Consider the following 16,456-nt stretch of genomic DNA (forward strand, 5'->3'; position numbering starts at 1 on the left):
GCGGCAGAACAGAATATCGCGTACTACCACCACTACCACCACTACTACACGGACATTTTATCAACCCAACTTGAACTCTATCAATGAGTCTGCACCACCTCACGCATCGCGACTCATGCGACAATGGCTGCAGGTCTTTGCACGGCGAAGAGCTGCCATAAGCACTCCTTCTGCCTCAGTATGGCCATGGCCGTCATTCCGTAAAAATGTCGCTTGTCCTTCAAGTTTTCCCCGACGAACCTTTGCAACTACTGTTGTTCGCACTGCAGCGCCATCGGCTCCGCCCACTGAACTCGAAAGGCGGATCGCGGCCATCCCGATCGAGCGGTATCGCAATTTCTGCATTGTCGCACATGTCGATCATGGCAAAAGCACACTTAGCGACCGACTGCTGGAGTTGACCGGGACGATTCAACCAGGGTCGAACAAGCAGGTTTTGGATAAGCTAGATGTGGAAAGAGAACGCGGAATCACGGTCAAGGCGCAGACGTGTTCGATGATCTACAATTACAAGGGCGAGGATTACCTGCTGCATCTGGTCGACACCCCCGGTCATGTCGACTTCCGCGCCGAGGTCTCTCGCAGCTATGCCAGCTGTGGTGGTGCCCTGTTGCTCGTAGATGCCAGCCAGGGCATTCAGGCCCAGACTGTCGCCAACTTCTACCTGGCCTTCTCGCAAGGTCTGACTTTGATTCCTGTCATCAACAAGGTCGACCTGCCACACGCCGACCCTCCCCGGGCTTTGGAGCAGATGCACGATACGTTCGAACTGGACCCCGACAGCGCGGTCTTGGTATCTGCAAAGACGGGGCTGAATGTGGAGAGCATTCTTCCCGCTGTTATTGAAAAGATTCCTGCGCCGGTCGGCGACCATACCAAGCCATTACGCTTGTTTCTAGTGGACTCATGGTACTCGGCCTACAAAGGGGTGATTCTGCTGGTACGACTATTTGACGGAGAACTTCGGGCCGGCGACCAGATCGTCTCTTTCGCCACTGGGCTCAAGTACACCGTGGGAGAGGTTGGGATCATGTATCCTGATCAGACGCCTCAAAAAGTCCTCCGAGCAGGACAGGTAGGATACGTCTATTTCAATCCGGCCATGAGGAAGAGCAACGAAGCAAAAATCGGCGACACGTACACCAAAGTGGGGTTTCAGAGACAAGTCCAGCCGTTGCCTGGGTTCGAGGAGCCGAAGCCGATGGTGTTTGTGGCCGCCTTTCCCGTGGACCAATCCGACTTTGAACATCTTGAAGACAGCATCAACCAATTGTTACTCAACGACCGTAGCGTGACAGTGCAAAAAGAGTCGTCTCAAGCTCTTGGAGCTGGCTTCCGGCTCGGGTTCTTGGGCACACTGCACTGTTCTGTGTTTGAGGATCGACTACGACAGGAGCACGGGGCCAGTATTATTATCACCCCACCCACGGTGCCTTTCAAGGTGATATACAAGACCGGCAAGGAAGTCGTGGTGACGAATCCGGCCGAATTCCCGGACAGCGAGGAGACACGTCGCAACGTGGCCGAACTGCGCGAGCCGTACGTGCTGGCCACCATGACATTTCCTGAGGAGTATCTAGGTAAAGTGATGGAGCTGTGCGAGGCCAACCGTGGCGAACAAAAGTCGATGGAGTACTTTACCTCTTCCCAAGTCATTCTCAAGTACGAGATGCCCCTGGCGCAACTGGTCGACGACTTTTTCGGAAAACTCAAGTCCTCCACAAAAGGCTATGCCACGCTCGACTACGAAGAGGCCGACTGGCGAGTGAGCAATATTGTTAAGTTGCAGCTGCTGGTCAACAAGGAGCCTGTGGATGCCATTTCTCGTGTCCTTCATCATTCCCAGGTCCGCCATGTCGGCAAACAATGGGTCGAGAAGTTCAAGGAGCACGTCGACCGCCAGATGTTCGAGGTCGTCATTCAGGCTGCCGTAGGCAAGCAGGTCGTCGCCCGCGAGACCATCAAGCCCTTCAGAAAGGATGTCACTGCCAAATTGCATGCCGCCGACGTTTCCAGACGGAGGAAGTTGCTGGAAAAGCAGAAGGAAGGTCGCAAGAAGCTGAAGGCAGTGGGCAACGTCGTTATTGAGCACTCTGCTTTTCAGGCATTTTTGGCAAAATAGAGAGTACCAGCAACCAGACGGAGCCGAATTCTTGTATCAATAGTTATAGAGCCATACCCTACTTGATAAGCATGAAGTGATGATAACCTACAGTATGACCTTGACATGGCACGTAGGAGTTTGAACATGCGGCCGCAAGAAACATCGAACGACAAGGCTGAACCCGAAGGCGGCACAGACTAGTCTCGTTCCCGTCTAGTCACATATTTGACTCTCAGCCTTGTGCCCCCTTTTCTCCATTCCAATCAGTCCTTGCCGCATGTCTTCAGCCGTGGTCCGTATCTCGTCTAAAGCACGAGACCCTGTCCTCAAAGGTCCAGCATGACCTACATTGCGCTCAACAATAATGTCAACCCCTCGTTGTGGCCATGTCTCACACCTTCATGAGCGCCCGAAGAGCGCCTTTCCCCGGACCCAATATGGGGCGTGCGCCTACCTCCGCGAACATGTACAGGACGAGCGGGGTGTGTCGCATGCCGTGTATCGTCTGCACTTCAGGTCTGCTAAGACATCAACAGCCTCTTAAGAGTGATGGCATCTAATTCCAGTCATACTTGCAATTGTTGGACTTTCCATTGCTCTTCAGAAAGTGACCACCACCACTAAGCAGCAAATACCCTCGATCCCACACAACACCACAAGATGGTAGCCGACAAGAAGGTTGCCCTTATAACAGGCGCTGCGGTAGGTCATAGCCCTAACTCCAGTTCCCCAGTATCGTGAGAAACAATCACTAATAGCCAGCTACATATAGTCCGGCATGGGCAAAGCCCTAGCCACAGACCTTGTATCCAAAGGCTGGAACGTGGCATGCGTCGACATCAACTCAGAAGCAGGCCAAGCCGTGGCAGCGAACCTAGGCAACCAAGCAATCTTCATCAAATGCAGAGTGGACGACTACGACGAACAAGCGCAAGCATTCACCCAAACATTCGAGAAATGGGGTCGTCTTGACGCCGCCTGCTTGAACGCCGGTTACGTCGACCGCACCTCGATTTTCCAGCTGAAAGCCAGAAACAGCGACGCCGCCGACACCTTACCGCCGAAACCGGATTTGTCATGCACCGACGTCTGCTGGAAGGCCGTTGTGTATGGCACGATGCTGGCGGTGCATTTCATGCGCAAGAACGCCACTCCGGGAGGTCAAATTGTTGCGACATCTAGCGCTTGGGGTCATTATGGATGTCCGACGGCGCCGGAGTATAGTGGTGCGAAAGCGGCGGTGAGTTTGAACAAGAAGTCTGGCCCTTAGAAAACCTCCCTTCTCATCGGTTGATTGCAGGTCATTGAATTCTGCCGCGCTGCTGCTCCGGTGTTGAAAATGGTAAGTACTGTATTAGACCTTTCAGTTCGTCTGCAACAGCACAATTCTGTTCTGACTCTTGGACATTCCAGAGGGATAACATCACCATCAACGCCGTTTTACCGGGCCTTGTTAGGACTGGAGTGACACTCCCTGCCATGTTGGATTCCTATACTCCTGAATAGTAAGTTGCAGTGCAACCTCCCAACAGACGGTAACATGTCGGCTCACACACTGTTTCGCTGTTTCAGTATCACGCCAATCGAGAATGTTCTTGCCAGTTACAACAGGTTTCTAGAGGATCCGTCGCTGAACGGCCAGTTTCTGTACTGTGCTGGGCCGGCACCGGATGATATCCAGTTCGTGCCGCGACCTTCCCGGCCTACGGGCGACCAGTCGTGGATCATGGAATTGGTCTGCGAGCCACTGTTTGAACGGGTGCATGGCGAGCGGTCGGGGTTGCCGGATGCATTTTCGCCGGAAAAGCCGGGGCTTCATGTGAAAGATCAAGCTCAACAGGGGCAATAGTCAAGTCAACAGGGGGTCAATCGTTGCATACTGCACAGTGTAGTTTGACCACTGGGAATTGTTGGCTGACTATGGGGCTAAGGAGGCTTCAAAATAAAGTACGCGGGCACCAGACAGATCCGCAATATGACTGCTGCCCCCCTGGTGTCTTCTGCGTTGTATTGTATTTATGGTGGAAAGAGTCGGCACTATGACGCAGATAATAGTATGGCTCCTGTCCCGATGTCCGTCTGTGCTGGTACTGAGCAGGAAGTGCTCTGCCTTTCCAAAATCAAAACTTCATCCCATGTTTTCCCTTTCCTGGTAGATCGACGTAACTTGATGCACGGTCCTTGACTCGCCCAGTCAGCTGGGACTCCGGGGACGCGACAGAGTTTCCTCGGCCGCGAAGTAAAAGTACATCAGTCACTCTGTACAAACGCCATAGAATGCATGTCCCGTTCTTCGATATTGCTTCTGCTGACCTTCGCCACCGCTCAACGACTCCAATGTTGTGTGACATGACATTGAACCACTCGCGGCTAGGCTTACCAGGGGGGCTGTGAGTGGAGTCGGTTGACTGATAGAGACCAGGGGTGCCGGAACATCCAGACCAAAAACACAGTTCACTTTACATGCCATGCCGGGCGGCGCGTAGTGCACAATTCCAGTGGAACGGAAAAAGAAAAAAAGAAAAAGAAAAAACGATCTTCCAGAGAACAACGCAGAAGAAAATCTCCTCGATTGTTTTGATATCATATCATACACACTGTCTTGCCTTCTTCCATTCCTGGCGGAACTGGAACTTAAACTCCGTTGCAAGTATTCACAATTCCCCCCCACGGCACGGCCTTGAACTTCTCGGTGGAGTCCTTTCAGCTCTGAGAGTGTCATCCGTTGCCTTTCTTCCCAGTCCAGCCCATCCCATTCCAGCCCAATCCATTCATTTCATATCATTACATTCCCATCACTGCAATCGAGTTCAGTTCGAAAGGTCGCCATGGCACGGCAGCCTCTTGCATCTGCATCCTTCTGGTTCTCTTCTTTCACTCGGTGTCTCAATAGAAAACAAAAATCGATGTATCGTGGTATCACTGCGCACTCGCTTCGCTTCGCCTCACACCCCCTCCGTTCCGAGGAGAATGGATCGGATTGGACCGGGCGCGGGCGGGCAGGCGACAAAAAAGGGGAAACAAAGGGGTATTGGTGGTAGTTGTCAAAAAAGCAAAGCACAGATAGCCTCCCATGCCCAGATCAGCCATTGGAATCGTGCCGTGCAGGGTGTCTCCCCCACTTTCTCATTATCATCGGCTGGCTCATTACACCACCACCTGTCTCTGCGCCGTCTCATTAACCGCCATGGGCGCACATAGCGGGTTCAATTTGAAAGTCTTGTTTGCCCTCATCTTTGCCACCTCAAGGGGATCATCTTTTGGCTGCTGCTGTTGCTGCTGATGATCTTTATCTTTATCTTTTTCTTTTGCCTTTTCATTATTTCTGTCACGGGCTGATGAATCAGTGTCATTCCCTGTCCTGACGTCCTTGTCCTTGTCTTTGTTTTCCAACCGAACGGAGCCAGACCCCGTTGGTTGACTACATGACGACGTCCCGGTTGTAGTTGCCTGATTCTGATCCGTAGTGGGAGCGGCACTGGTAGTAGAAGACGGCTGCGGCTGCGAATGTGACTGCTGTGGTACTGTCGGCGTCAGATCTTCATCCCGTAAACTCTCCATGTGTTTAACCGTAGGACCACCCAGCTTTGCACCGCTGTGGCTGTGACTGTGACTGTGACTATGTCCAACCATAGACGCCCTGGCAAACGGCGGGGACTCCTCGCCAACAGACTGATACACCGACGGCTGCTCGGCAAGTGGCAGGCCGCCAAACTGGTCACCCAGAGCGCGGAGAATGGCCACAAAGTACTGGTGGAGATAAGTAAAGATGTTCTCGTCGCCCACAATCTCAGCCAGACTGCGTGGCGCAGCATGACCTACACGCCGTGGGTGACCATCCGGATCGACGGTGCGGGCGGTCAAAAACGAAGAGACGGGAGTATATTTGTTTGAAAAGCTTGATCTCGTGGCATTGGCCGATTTGGCGGCTGCCTCCTGCTCCTCCTTCTGTCGCTGTCTTTCTTGATGTCGTTGCGCGGCCGATTCAATGCCCTTGGCCATGTTGGCGAAGGCCTCCCATAGCAGCGGACACGCTTGGAACGCACGACTTGCGTCTTTTCCTGCCAGTGCGATAAAGGCATACGCTCGCCGGCGACCGCGCGCTTTAGGGTCTGTCAGTCGGAAAACGTATGCAATCGTGTATCCTGTATTGGAATCGCCAAAGCAGAGTGGGCCGTCTGACATGCCCCGGGGAAGGAGTTCGCAGGATAACGTTCGGATGACGGATGCTCGTAGCTTCGCATAGCTCTCCGGATCTCCCGGTGACTTGGCGGTCAGGTATGTGAGGGTGTGGTCGTGACAGTTGTCAGGGTGTCCATTGGAAGGGGACACGGGTGACTGAGAGGAATCCCGAGAACATGATGAAGCTACCGACGAGCCATATGATGACGCTTTGGAGCCTCGTATAGTGTCATTCCCACTACTCGGTCTTCTGTCGCGCATGCAGACAAACTCTCTGGAACGCAACACAGGTGCGCCAGTGTTTGTGCTGGGACTTTTCCCATCGGCTGTGTTTTTGCTTCCAGGGGCTCCGGCAGGCAGCTTCTCGGCCACGGCTTTGGGGATGCTGAAGCTGCAACTAGCACATGCGTCTCCCTGCGCTCGTCCATATCGCCATTGTGAGCCTAGCTCTCGCTTATGGTCCACAGTCTGGAACAGGGGATGTTTCTCAATTGTCGGTCGTTGATGATCGGGCTCGTATTCAGAGTCAACGGTCGTAGATGCGCCCGAAAAGTCGGTGGGAAGGGTTACATTCGTGTCTGTTTTGCGCAAGGGTGGACGAGTATATGAATTCTGGGTTGGGCCACACGACGATTCGTGGATCTGGGTCGAGAGCGATTCGGAAGAAGAGGCTCTCAATGACGGCGAGGGTGGGAGACAGAGGGCGCATTCCAGGGGTAAGACTTGTGTACATAGCACTGATTTCGGACCATGCGCTTCACAGAAGTGTGTAAGCGCGAGCTATAGTAGATGTAGATTAGCATCCGCGGCTCAATCAGATCATGTGTACTGCTTGAGACGGTTGTCATGCGCACACTGCTTGTTGCGCACTCGTCACTCACCGTGAAATCCATCTTTATTCAAGTAGTTCAACAGTTCTCTTCTTTCTCCTGCCCTCCCCTACAGTCTCTGACAATTGTTGTCCATCGTCCACAAGCCGATACAGGGTGCTGAAATCGACGTGGCCATGGACACTGCTCCCCAAGTGCTCGCCACAATCTCACTGCCCTTTCCTTGAAGACACTCAAGACTGGAAGTACTGTACAACTACAGACGAGCCAATGCTGCAGGTGGGAAAGAGCTCGCGTGCGCAGTTGAATGGAGGGACTGTCGATCGAAGCTGTTACTTAATGGTTCGCCCAGGAGGCGCAACGGTGGAGACGGAGGAACCCCGGGGGACCAGTGCGCCGGAGTGAGCGCTGGCGGGCGGAGAGTGCGGAAAGGTGTGAAGACTGTTGTACACGGTCGAGAAGGGGATTGAGAGGAGATTGAGGGTACAAAGAAGCGGTGGAGGGCGCAGAAGAGTTCTGGAAGTGAAGAGGAAGAGAGGACAGTGAGGTACTGGAAGTGGTCATGGCATTACCATGACCATCGATCGATGCTATTGCGGTGACGGGGATAGGGAGGGAGGGAGGGAGGCTTAGTTGGGGCCTCGGGCCTGGAATCGCCTGCTTACTACGCGCAGGCACCTTCCACTCTGGGCCCAACTGCGCAGACCGCCACCGACCAAAAGGGCTTGGGACGCTGCTACAGGCTCCCTAGACCCGTTAACACGGTAATACTAGCAACAATAAGCGTTGATAAGACTGGACGGTTCCGGGCGCTCGGACGTAACCACGATTATTCTCTCTTCCAGTCGCCGGCGCCCGCAGCAAATCAGGAACCGCCGAATGTCAACCCGTCCGAGTCTGTCACGTCCAGATCCTGGTTAAAGTCCAGCCGACAGGCAGCGACTGGCACTTCTATCCCCGGAACGCAGCGCACCGCATCTTTTTGTATTGTCGTACTCATTTGGAGGTTGAGGTATGCATTCTGCTCTACTACACCGCCATTCAGGTGTCCTGTCGCCAACTCGTTCGCTATCGCCTCGTAGCTCAACGCCAGTCCTTTCGCCAAACCAAACACCGCAAAGTCACACCACAAGCGACATGCATCCTGTTGACCGAGGACTACTTTTGGTCTAGTAGCACGCTCTACGAGACCGTCATGTCCGCGTTGGATGGCTGTCCTGCGCCCGTCTTCAGCTCCTTTCGCAACCAGTCCGTTGTGAATCGGCCATCCGACGTGGCCATCTGCAGTACCAGCGCTACTTGGTACCCCTGCATCAGTGCTTTGATGTCTTGTAAGCCATGACCATTGACAAGAGTGATGTGTCGGGTTGGAATGTCGATCCTCGCTACCATGGCTATGGCCACGCAGAAAGAATGTTGCGCGCCCAAGATCGGGAGAAGCGAGTCCATGCCACTTTGGACACGGGGTAGGCCTTCGTCAGTAAATTGGATCATCGGACCAGTATCGTCTTCCGCGTCTTCTTGTGTGACCGTCAGCCTTGTGCTCCTTCGACGTTCCACTGCTACGACAGCGACAAGGTTGCCTTCCAAGGCGTCGTACGTGTCTTCGAGCGCGACATGGCCACCTAGCAAGATGACGGCACCTACGTCTGCATCACTCGTGCCGTAAGTGAGCCTTGTTTCCCGGTATGTCCCTGCGAGGATTGGCATATCATTCCATAAAGGCCGTTCCAACGACCAGTCAACTAGATGAAAGTAGGACTGCATCTGGAGGTCGTGTTCCCTTGACGAATGAACCTTATCAAAGACTTGCGCCGGGATTTGATGTATCCGACACTGAGCAGCCTCTGCGAATGATTTCCAAGGTTGTAGATAAGGCGATGTCGGACTTGTGTCCAGGCAGACAATATCCGTCAGCGCCATATTCGACCATAACTGGCTGGCCATTTGCTGGTCGACATTGTGCCACCATTTTGGTGCCAGGATAATAACTGGGGTACCCCTGTGCTGAGTGCAATACTTGCTGACCTGATCGAAAAGATCGACAATTCGATCCCAGTGCCAATCGAATAGATCCGTATATTGCGAGTCGCCGAGAAAATGGCTCCTCAGGATTCGACTCGACGACCCCGCGGTGCTGAGAATCTGTGTGAATGATGGTCCTAGCATGGGCTGGGTAACGTGAGCAAGATTGATTGTGCCGGGAGGTCCAAACTCCGGTGACTTGGTATCAAGGTCAATAAATAACACTCCTTCCGGTCCAGCCTGGCCGGCAGGCAGTTTTTTGGTCGTCAGGATTCCATTGAGCAGGCACCGTGCCAGGGTTGATATACCTGAAGATCGCCTACCGCAGAACAAAACCTTGAGCTGGGAAGACAGAACACTTTCGGACGACAGGAAAGTCGAAATAATTGGGTGCCAATTCTCAAGACTCATCTCTCTGAGACGTTTGAGGCCCTTGGCTTCATTGTCAAATGAATGGCCAAGAATATAGAAGGATGACATGGATTGCTCGACATTGGGGGTAGCCCAGAGGTGTCTGATTCCAAGTGATGGGAGATCAACCAAACCATCGACATAAGAATCAAGCTGAAACTCTGCTTTGGAGCTCAAAGCTTCCACGGCAGGGAGCGCATGTGTGCTTGGAGCATAGATTCGATAAATGGCCGTGGAAGCATGAATAGTTGCGCCATAAACAGAGACAGAGCCTTGCCTAACCCAGAGGATGCATATTCCGAGGATGACACATCTCTGCAAGCGTCAGAAAAGCAAACCATCTTAGTGGGAGACATACCTGCCCCCGAGACAATCTGATCTTAGCAGAAGTCTCACTCAGTTGTTGCACTTCTTTGGTCGCGCTGAATTTAACCGCAGACGCTGTCACTAAGGCTGAAAATGGATTTGAGGAGTCGACCGAAGCATTTGAAGAATCGTTTCCCTTGATCTGATGTGCTCGGGCTCTAGTCACCCGTTGAGCTGACTTAACCTCGACTGGTGCTGTTGGAGCCGGAGCTGGGGCTGGTGGTGCTGAACTTGAAGATATTGGAGCTGCCGCCTGGGCATCGCGCAAGAGACGCCGCCTCGCGACTGCGCTAAGCCGTTCACCATCTAGAACAATGTGAGAAATGGCCGGACCTCGAGGGATGCTTACATACTGGCTGTCATCAACAGGGTGACCAGAGGAGCGACGGCTGAAACGAACAGAATTCAAAGATCGAGAGCCGATGCTGATATTTCGGCTGGCCAGAAGCATCAAACATTGGGCATGCAGTGTCGCCGCTATAATTTTAGGGCGGCAACTAAACCTGTTAGTCGCGGGACCTTCCGAGCTGTCTAACGTGAAATCTTATCTGATCGTCTCCGAATTTTATCGGGGCTTGACCCAAAAAAATTGCCAGTCTTCATTAACCCTGAGACTCACGACAACATCTACATTTACGACACAAATTATTTTTTGGAAAGCAATAGTCGTGCGCTCCAATATTCATCATGGCCAAAGTCAAAGAAACGGCTCGGCCGAGTAATCTGAGCGAAGAAAGAGTTCAGGACTCTAGCGACGAAGAACCGAGCTCGGTGACAAAGTCGACACCAAGACAAAAGCCACAAGCAAAAGTTTCTAAGAAGCCCAAACAGAAATCACCAACTCCAGAGTCCGAAGAAGGATCGACAGATGCGTCTTCGGATAGTGACACCTCCGATGAGTCTGAAGATGAGTCGGACTCGAGCCCAACATCAAGCCAACAGAAGAGAACTGCACCATCTATCATGGAGTCTCCTAAGAAGAAGCCTAAGACGGCACCGACATCTGCTGCTGTGCAAATTGCGCCCAAAGCCTTCAAACCACCGCAGGGGTACGAGCCAGTTGCTGTGTCCGCGTCTGATTACGCCTCCGAAGTAGGCACTTTGTTCGACGACCTGTCTTCAAAGCAGATTTGGCATATCTCCATTCCTGACAGCGTGTCGATTGAATCGATCAGGGAACTTGACATCAAAGCTGCGACGGCAGGAGAACCAGTTCTTAGCAAGGACGGTGTCAACTATAACCTGAAATCTATGGAGTCCAACGACGAAGTTGTTTTCCTGCCACATGGGAAAACAATGCGTTACCAACAAAACACAAAGAGGGTTGAGCAAAGCTTTGTCCTCCAGGAGATGAGTGACGCTCCAAAGTCGAAGAAAGATGCATCAGTGATCTTCACCGCGGCCGATACAGGAAAGCCTAAACCAGTACGACAACAGCCCGGTGGCTTGAAGATGCGCTACGTTCCGTATGGTGCTCCTGCTCTTCCTGAATCACCTGAAATTGAAGATGCGGATATCGAGATGAAAGACACTCTCGACCTCCCAGCAGAACTGGAGCCGACGTCGTCCCAATCAACGACTAAAAAATCAAAGCACAGCTCACAAGATGCTGTCAATGGCAAGATGCCGGAGAAGAAGAAAAAGAAGAAGGACGTTCAGGTTACGAATGAACAAGCGTCGCCTGAAAAGAAGAAGAAAAAGAGACGGCATCTGGTTGACGAGAATGTCTTGTAGAGATCCGTCTGAGTTGTATGTCAATTTAGCGCCCTCCTTCAAGTTTTGATATTATTCAACGGACCGATATCCTATGCCTGATTGCTTGCAATTCATTCATTTCCTGCGAATAATGGTGCATGTTCCACACTGCCTCGAGCTTGGTTCCTCCACAGCACAGCAGAAGAGACGTACTATACTAAGCCGATGGACTACTCGTTCCCATAGCCAGCTAGCTCTTTCTTGCACAATGGCTTATAGTCCGTGACCTAGCGTGAAATTGAACCCAACTAGACGCTTCCCATACCCCAACCCAGCTAGCGCGGAGAAGTATCGGTACTAAAAGCGAAATAAGGTTTTATGGGTCTGCAGCGACATTTTCCCGCCCTCGAGACGGCCGAAAAATGTTTCCCGCCAAATGACTGCACCGCTTGTCGTCCGACAACCGCTCTCTTGAGCTTTGCATTTGTTACCACGACTGCCTTGACTCTACACCCTCTGCTATAGTATCGACCCGACTCTGACTTACTTCACTATACCACCCATAACAGCCGACACAATGGGTTCCGTGGCCAACTCTCACTATGCCCTCTCCCAGGCGCACAAAGAGGTGAGTGCCTGTCTGCGGTGAACGCGCATTGGCATTGACAACAACTAACAATACACACAGATGCTCGAAAAATCTCTGGTCGAATCCGACCCGGAGATTGCGGCGATCATGGTAGGTGTTCCCCTCACCACCCTGCGTTTGGCCGACTCGTTGAACGCTAACCTGGGTTTCAATGTAGGAGAAGGAAATCAAACGCCAACGCGAGTCCGTCATCTTGATTGCCTCCGAGAACGTCACCTCCCGCGCTGTCTTCGACGCCTTGGGCTCGCCCATGTCCAACAAGTACTCCGAGGGATACCCCGGAGCACGATACTATGGAGGAAACCAGCACATTGACGCCATGGAATTGACGTGCCAGAAGAGAGCATTGGAGGCTTTCCATCTCGACCCGGAGAAGTGGGGTGTCAATGTGCAGTGCTTGAGCGGCAGTCCTGCCAACTTGCAGGTGTACCAAGCCCTTATGAGACCACATGACAGACTGATGGGGCTGGATCTGCCGCACGGAGGACATCTGAGTCACGGCTACCAGACACCTCAGAAGAAGTAAGAACTACAGGAAAGAGGTTGAATGAAGAACCGTGTTACTAACACACCTGGATCAGAATCTCCGCTGTATCCACCTACTTCGAGACGTTCCCGTACCGAGTCAACCTCGAGACCGGAATCATCGACTACGACCGACTTGAGGAGAACGCATTGATGTACCGCCCCAAGTGCATTGTGGCCGGAACATCCGCGTACTGCCGTCTGATCGACTATGCGCGCATGCGCCAGATCGCCGACAAGGTCGGAGCATACCTGATTGTCGACATGGCCCATATTTCCGGCTTGATTGCTGCTGGAGTCATCCCTTCACCTTTTGAATATGCCGACGTTGTCACCACGACCACTCACAAATCTCTCCGTGGTCCACGTGGAGCCATGATCTTCTTCCGCAAGGGTGTCCGCAGCACTGATCCCAAGACCGGCAAACAGGTTCTGTACGACCTCGAGGGTCCTATCAACTTCTCCGTCTTCCCCGGTCACCAAGGTGGTCCTCACAACCACACCATCACCGCGTTGGCGGTTGCTCTGAAGCAGGCCGCCACTCCCGAGTTCCGCGCCTACCAAGAGCAAGTGATCAAGAACGCCAAAGCTCTGGAAGTCGAGTTCAAGAGACTTGGATACAAGCTCGTCTCGGACGGAACGGACTCGCACATGGTTCTTCTCGATCTGCGTCCACAGCATTTGGACGGTGCCCGAGTCGAGGCCGTTCTCGAGCAGATCAACATCGCCTGCAACAAGAACAGTATCCCCGGCGACAAGTCCGCCCTGACCCCGTGCGGCATCCGTATCGGTACGCCAGCCATGACGTCGCGTGGATTCAGTGAGGAAGACTTCAAGCGCGTTGCCCAGTACATTGACCAGAGCATCCAGCTCTGCAAGAAGATCCAGAGCGAGTTGCCCAAGGATGCCAACAAACTCAAGGACTTCAAAGCCGCCGTCGCCAACGACAGTGTTCCGGAGATCCCTAAACTGAGACAGGAGATTGCGCAATGGGCCTCGAGCTTCCCTCTGCCGGTGTAAGTTGTTGCGTCTGGCATGACCGCTGCAGTGGTCAAATTCAACCATAGAAAACCATGTTTTGGTCCCGACAAACAGGACAGACTTTCTAGGAAGTGGGGCGTTTTACATGCGTAGGGCGGTTTACGATGTGATGGGAAAATAGTACACTTAAAACTGAATTCAACTCAACCAGGACGGACGGCGTGGGGGCTAGTCACGGCTTGGGAATAAAAACAGGGAAGAAGGGGAAAGGAAAGGAAACGGCGTATCTTCAACGATACTCAAGAAGAATAGAGAAAATGAGATACCACAACTTGAACACCATGTGATGAAATTCGACGAAGTTGCCGTGTTAGACTTGAAGTGGTTTGATGAGGTAAACTATAGCACTTACAGTGCCACTGGCAGGACATTATTGCGAATCATGGTTCTAGCCGGCCCCCCCAAAGAAAGGTTCGTAGTCATGGCATTTTCCGACGAGGCATAAAAAACAATCAGCAGCCAGGATTCGCAACTGGTCACCCACGTTACTACTAACTAGCCGGCAACAAGCTTAAGTACAACTGAGCGGACGGGAAGTTCTGCTTTCTTGTTCCTATGGCCGATTGAGAGGGAAAAAAGTGGTGATGGAAAAAATATGCGACATTTTTATTTTCCGCTCTTCTCCCTTTTCTCCCCTTCCACACCAAGAACCACTCCCATCCGCCCTCTAACCCCCTTCAACCAGCGCCTTTTTCACCTTTTGGTCGAGGACTGCACGGTCATTGTCATGATTTCTACAGCTAGTACTACCACTGATAGTAGAGTAGTAGGGTAGGTCCAATAGGGTCCGTCGGGGCTGATTGTTTCATTATGTTGTGTGCCGTGCGGTGTCGTTTCATGGTGTAAGTACACGTAAGTAGGTACTGGACTAAGTACGCCATTTTGTTGTGCCGTGCTGGGGGTTGAAGAAAACTAGTTGAATTGGTTGGGTTGAATCGAGTTGGGTTGAGTTGAGGTGATGGCAATTCGAGTCGTGCTCTGCTGAGGGCACATCAGGACAGAATCAGGATCAGATCACGTTCGCCTCCTCGCTAGAGCAGAGCAGGGAAGGGATTTCCAAGCGGACAAGGACTGGGAACTCGGACTCCGGAGATAGATAGAATTCATAGAGCCAAGCTGTGCGTGTGTGTTTGGTCGGGTCCGGTCCTCTTTCATCTGATTTCTCGTTTTTCGTGTCTTGTTCAACTCATGCTAGGCTCTGTCCTCGTGTCGTACGGCAGATGGATTGATAGGCCGATGAACCACGGAGAGGAGAAATCCAAGTTCTCTCTGCCAAGAGCGTGCTTGCCATCACTGGGCAGGTACCAGTAATAGTAGCGAGGTACATCGCACATTGCCTAGGCGGGGAAGAAGCTGAGCGTGTTGCCTGCATTGCATTGCATCGCGAAGTGAAGTGGCATGGCATTTGTTTTGGTTCTGCTCGAGCTCCGCCTGTCGATATCGATGTCGGTTCGTTCGACGTGCTGCTGGCTGTTTGAATCGGTGGAACTGGTCCAAAGGTGTAAGACCGGACTGTGCTGGTCTCATGTTTCTGTTCGTAGCGTTGCGGCCGCCACTGATTGATGGTTAAGTCTTGCACGTCTGTTTCCGTGCATGACCAATGCCGTAGTTTCCAACACACTGGGATCCTCAATCGCTCTCAGACAAAGTAATTGCGTCCGCAGACTTTAGAAACGGTGGATTTCTTAGCCCTGCTTGAGTTTCACTTTCAACCCTCCACACCCTGCATGACCGTATCACTCTCAACTGCCTCTTCTTTCACCACATCGACATCCAAATCCACATCCATATTTCCATCACCATCGCCGCCATCTTTATCGATCACCGCATCAGCGTTCTGGTGACTCGGACCTGCCGCCGCAATGCTCGCCAACAAACCCAATCTCTTCCTAAGTAACCCAACAGTCCTCTCCAAATCACGAATTTCCTGCTCTTGTTCTTCCACTGTCCTTTCGATATCCGGCAACGCTGTAACTGCTGCACGGGCCTTGACTAGTTTCTGTTTGATCGGGTAGATCTGCGCTGGGAGATCTTTTAGGTCCAGCGGCGTGTCGGTTAGGAGGTGGTGAGGTGGCGCCGTCTGGTTGGACGACGACTCTTGTTGTGTTTGTGTCTGTGCACCAACGACATTTGAGGTGGCTGACAGTTGAGTCTGTGACTGTGATTGCGACTGGGCTTGAGTCTGAGTCTGTGATTGCGTCGGGTCCGACGTTGAGGTCGAGGGAGGGTTTAGGTGGAGAATGTTGAGGCGCGCGATAAGTAAGTAAATGTCGGGAAGGATGGAGAATGTCGAGGGAGAGGGGAATGGTGGGATGTCTGGGTGCGACGCCAGGGTTGGCGGGGATGTCGCGGAGGGCATGGTGTCTGTTTAACTTGAGGTTGTTGGGTTTGTTTGTTCGCGGATCCGAGGATAACGTAGACTGGCGGACTGCAGTAGACAGATTGCACGTTGTTCTCGAGGTGTATGGAGGAAGGTAGAGTGTGGTTGAGAGTGCAATAAATGTCAAGTGATTAGGAACCGTAACATGGGAAACTTGAATCAAGTGGAATGCGGTTAATGACCAGGCTGAAGCTGGATGATCCTAGCACCACCAATCAGGTTGCTGTGGAGTACTCCGCAGCCACAGC

General features: G+C 52.5%; 7 protein-coding genes and 1 non-coding gene across 8 annotated transcripts; 4 read left to right on the forward strand and 4 right to left on the reverse strand.

Moving 5' to 3' along the window:
- Positions 1-115: 115 nt before the first annotated feature.
- HMPREF1120_06712 (translation factor GUF1, mitochondrial) lies at positions 116-2,122 on the forward strand (the record flags this gene model as incomplete). Its single annotated transcript, XM_009160921.1, has 1 exon — positions 116-2,122. The coding sequence occupies one exon, from the start codon at positions 116-118 to the stop codon at positions 2,120-2,122; it is 2,007 nt and encodes a 668-aa protein (XP_009159169.1).
- Positions 2,123-2,882: 760 nt separating this feature from the next.
- Positions 2,883-3,953, forward strand: HMPREF1120_06713 (15-hydroxyprostaglandin dehydrogenase (NAD); the record flags this gene model as incomplete). The annotated part of the gene is made up of 4 exons (XM_009160922.1): positions 2,883-3,344; positions 3,405-3,446; positions 3,518-3,609; positions 3,677-3,953. 4 exons carry the CDS (start codon positions 2,883-2,885, stop codon positions 3,951-3,953), a joined length of 873 nt encoding a protein of 290 aa, XP_009159170.1.
- Positions 3,954-4,383: 430 nt separating this feature from the next.
- Positions 4,384-7,720, reverse strand: HMPREF1120_06714 (uncharacterized protein). The gene is made up of 2 exons (XM_009160923.1): positions 7,168-7,720; positions 4,384-7,066 (listed from the first exon to the last, which is right to left on the reverse strand). The coding sequence occupies exons 1-2, from the start codon at positions 7,177-7,179 to the stop codon at positions 5,252-5,254; spliced, it is 1,827 nt and encodes a 608-aa protein (XP_009159171.1). The 5' UTR covers positions 7,180-7,720; the 3' UTR covers positions 4,384-5,251.
- Positions 7,721-7,827: 107 nt separating this feature from the next.
- Positions 7,828-10,360, reverse strand: HMPREF1120_06715 (uncharacterized protein). The gene is made up of 3 exons (XM_009160924.1): positions 10,272-10,360; positions 9,911-10,224; positions 7,828-9,867 (listed from the first exon to the last, which is right to left on the reverse strand). The coding sequence occupies exons 1-3, from the start codon at positions 10,279-10,281 to the stop codon at positions 8,299-8,301; spliced, it is 1,893 nt and encodes a 630-aa protein (XP_009159172.1). The 5' UTR covers positions 10,282-10,360; the 3' UTR covers positions 7,828-8,298.
- A 245-nt stretch (positions 10,361-10,605) lies between these two features.
- HMPREF1120_06716 (uncharacterized protein) lies at positions 10,606-11,652 on the forward strand (the record flags this gene model as incomplete). The annotated part of the gene is made up of 1 exon (XM_009160925.1): positions 10,606-11,652. One exon carries the CDS (start codon positions 10,606-10,608, stop codon positions 11,650-11,652), a length of 1,047 nt encoding a protein of 348 aa, XP_009159173.1.
- A 538-nt stretch (positions 11,653-12,190) lies between these two features.
- On the forward strand, positions 12,191-13,807 carry HMPREF1120_06717 (serine hydroxymethyltransferase, cytosolic; the record flags this gene model as incomplete). Its single annotated transcript, XM_009160926.1, has 4 exons — positions 12,191-12,241; positions 12,302-12,352; positions 12,420-12,784; positions 12,844-13,807. 4 exons carry the CDS (start codon positions 12,191-12,193, stop codon positions 13,805-13,807), a joined length of 1,431 nt encoding a protein of 476 aa, XP_009159174.1.
- Positions 13,808-14,272: 465 nt separating this feature from the next.
- HMPREF1120_06718 (uncharacterized protein) lies at positions 14,273-16,345 on the reverse strand. The gene has a single exon (XM_009160927.1). The coding sequence runs from the start codon at positions 16,185-16,187 to the stop codon at positions 15,537-15,539; it is 651 nt and encodes a 216-aa protein (XP_009159175.1). The 5' UTR covers positions 16,188-16,345; the 3' UTR covers positions 14,273-15,536.
- On the reverse strand, positions 14,276-14,391 carry HMPREF1120_09283. The gene has a single exon (XR_634402.1). It is a non-coding gene; the product is annotated as a 5S ribosomal RNA (ribosomal RNA).
- Positions 16,346-16,456: the final 111 nt, after the last annotated feature.

Source organism: Exophiala dermatitidis (assembly GCF_000230625.1).
Source record: "Exophiala dermatitidis NIH/UT8656 unplaced genomic scaffold supercont1.5, whole genome shotgun sequence".
NCBI classification, from domain to species: Eukaryota; Fungi; Ascomycota; class Eurotiomycetes; order Chaetothyriales; family Herpotrichiellaceae; genus Exophiala; species Exophiala dermatitidis.

Bases quoted from the DNA above. Each gene is read 5' to 3' on its own strand.
- HMPREF1120_06715 (XM_009160924.1), bottom strand. The intron at 9,868-9,910 runs GTATGTCTCCCA...TGACGCTTGCAG, and splicing joins TCAGATTGTCTCGGGGGCAG to AGATGTGTCATCCTCGGAAT.
- HMPREF1120_06718 (XM_009160927.1), bottom strand. From the start codon at position 16,187: ATGCCCTCCGCGACATCCCCGCCAACCCTGGCGTCGCACCCAGACATC.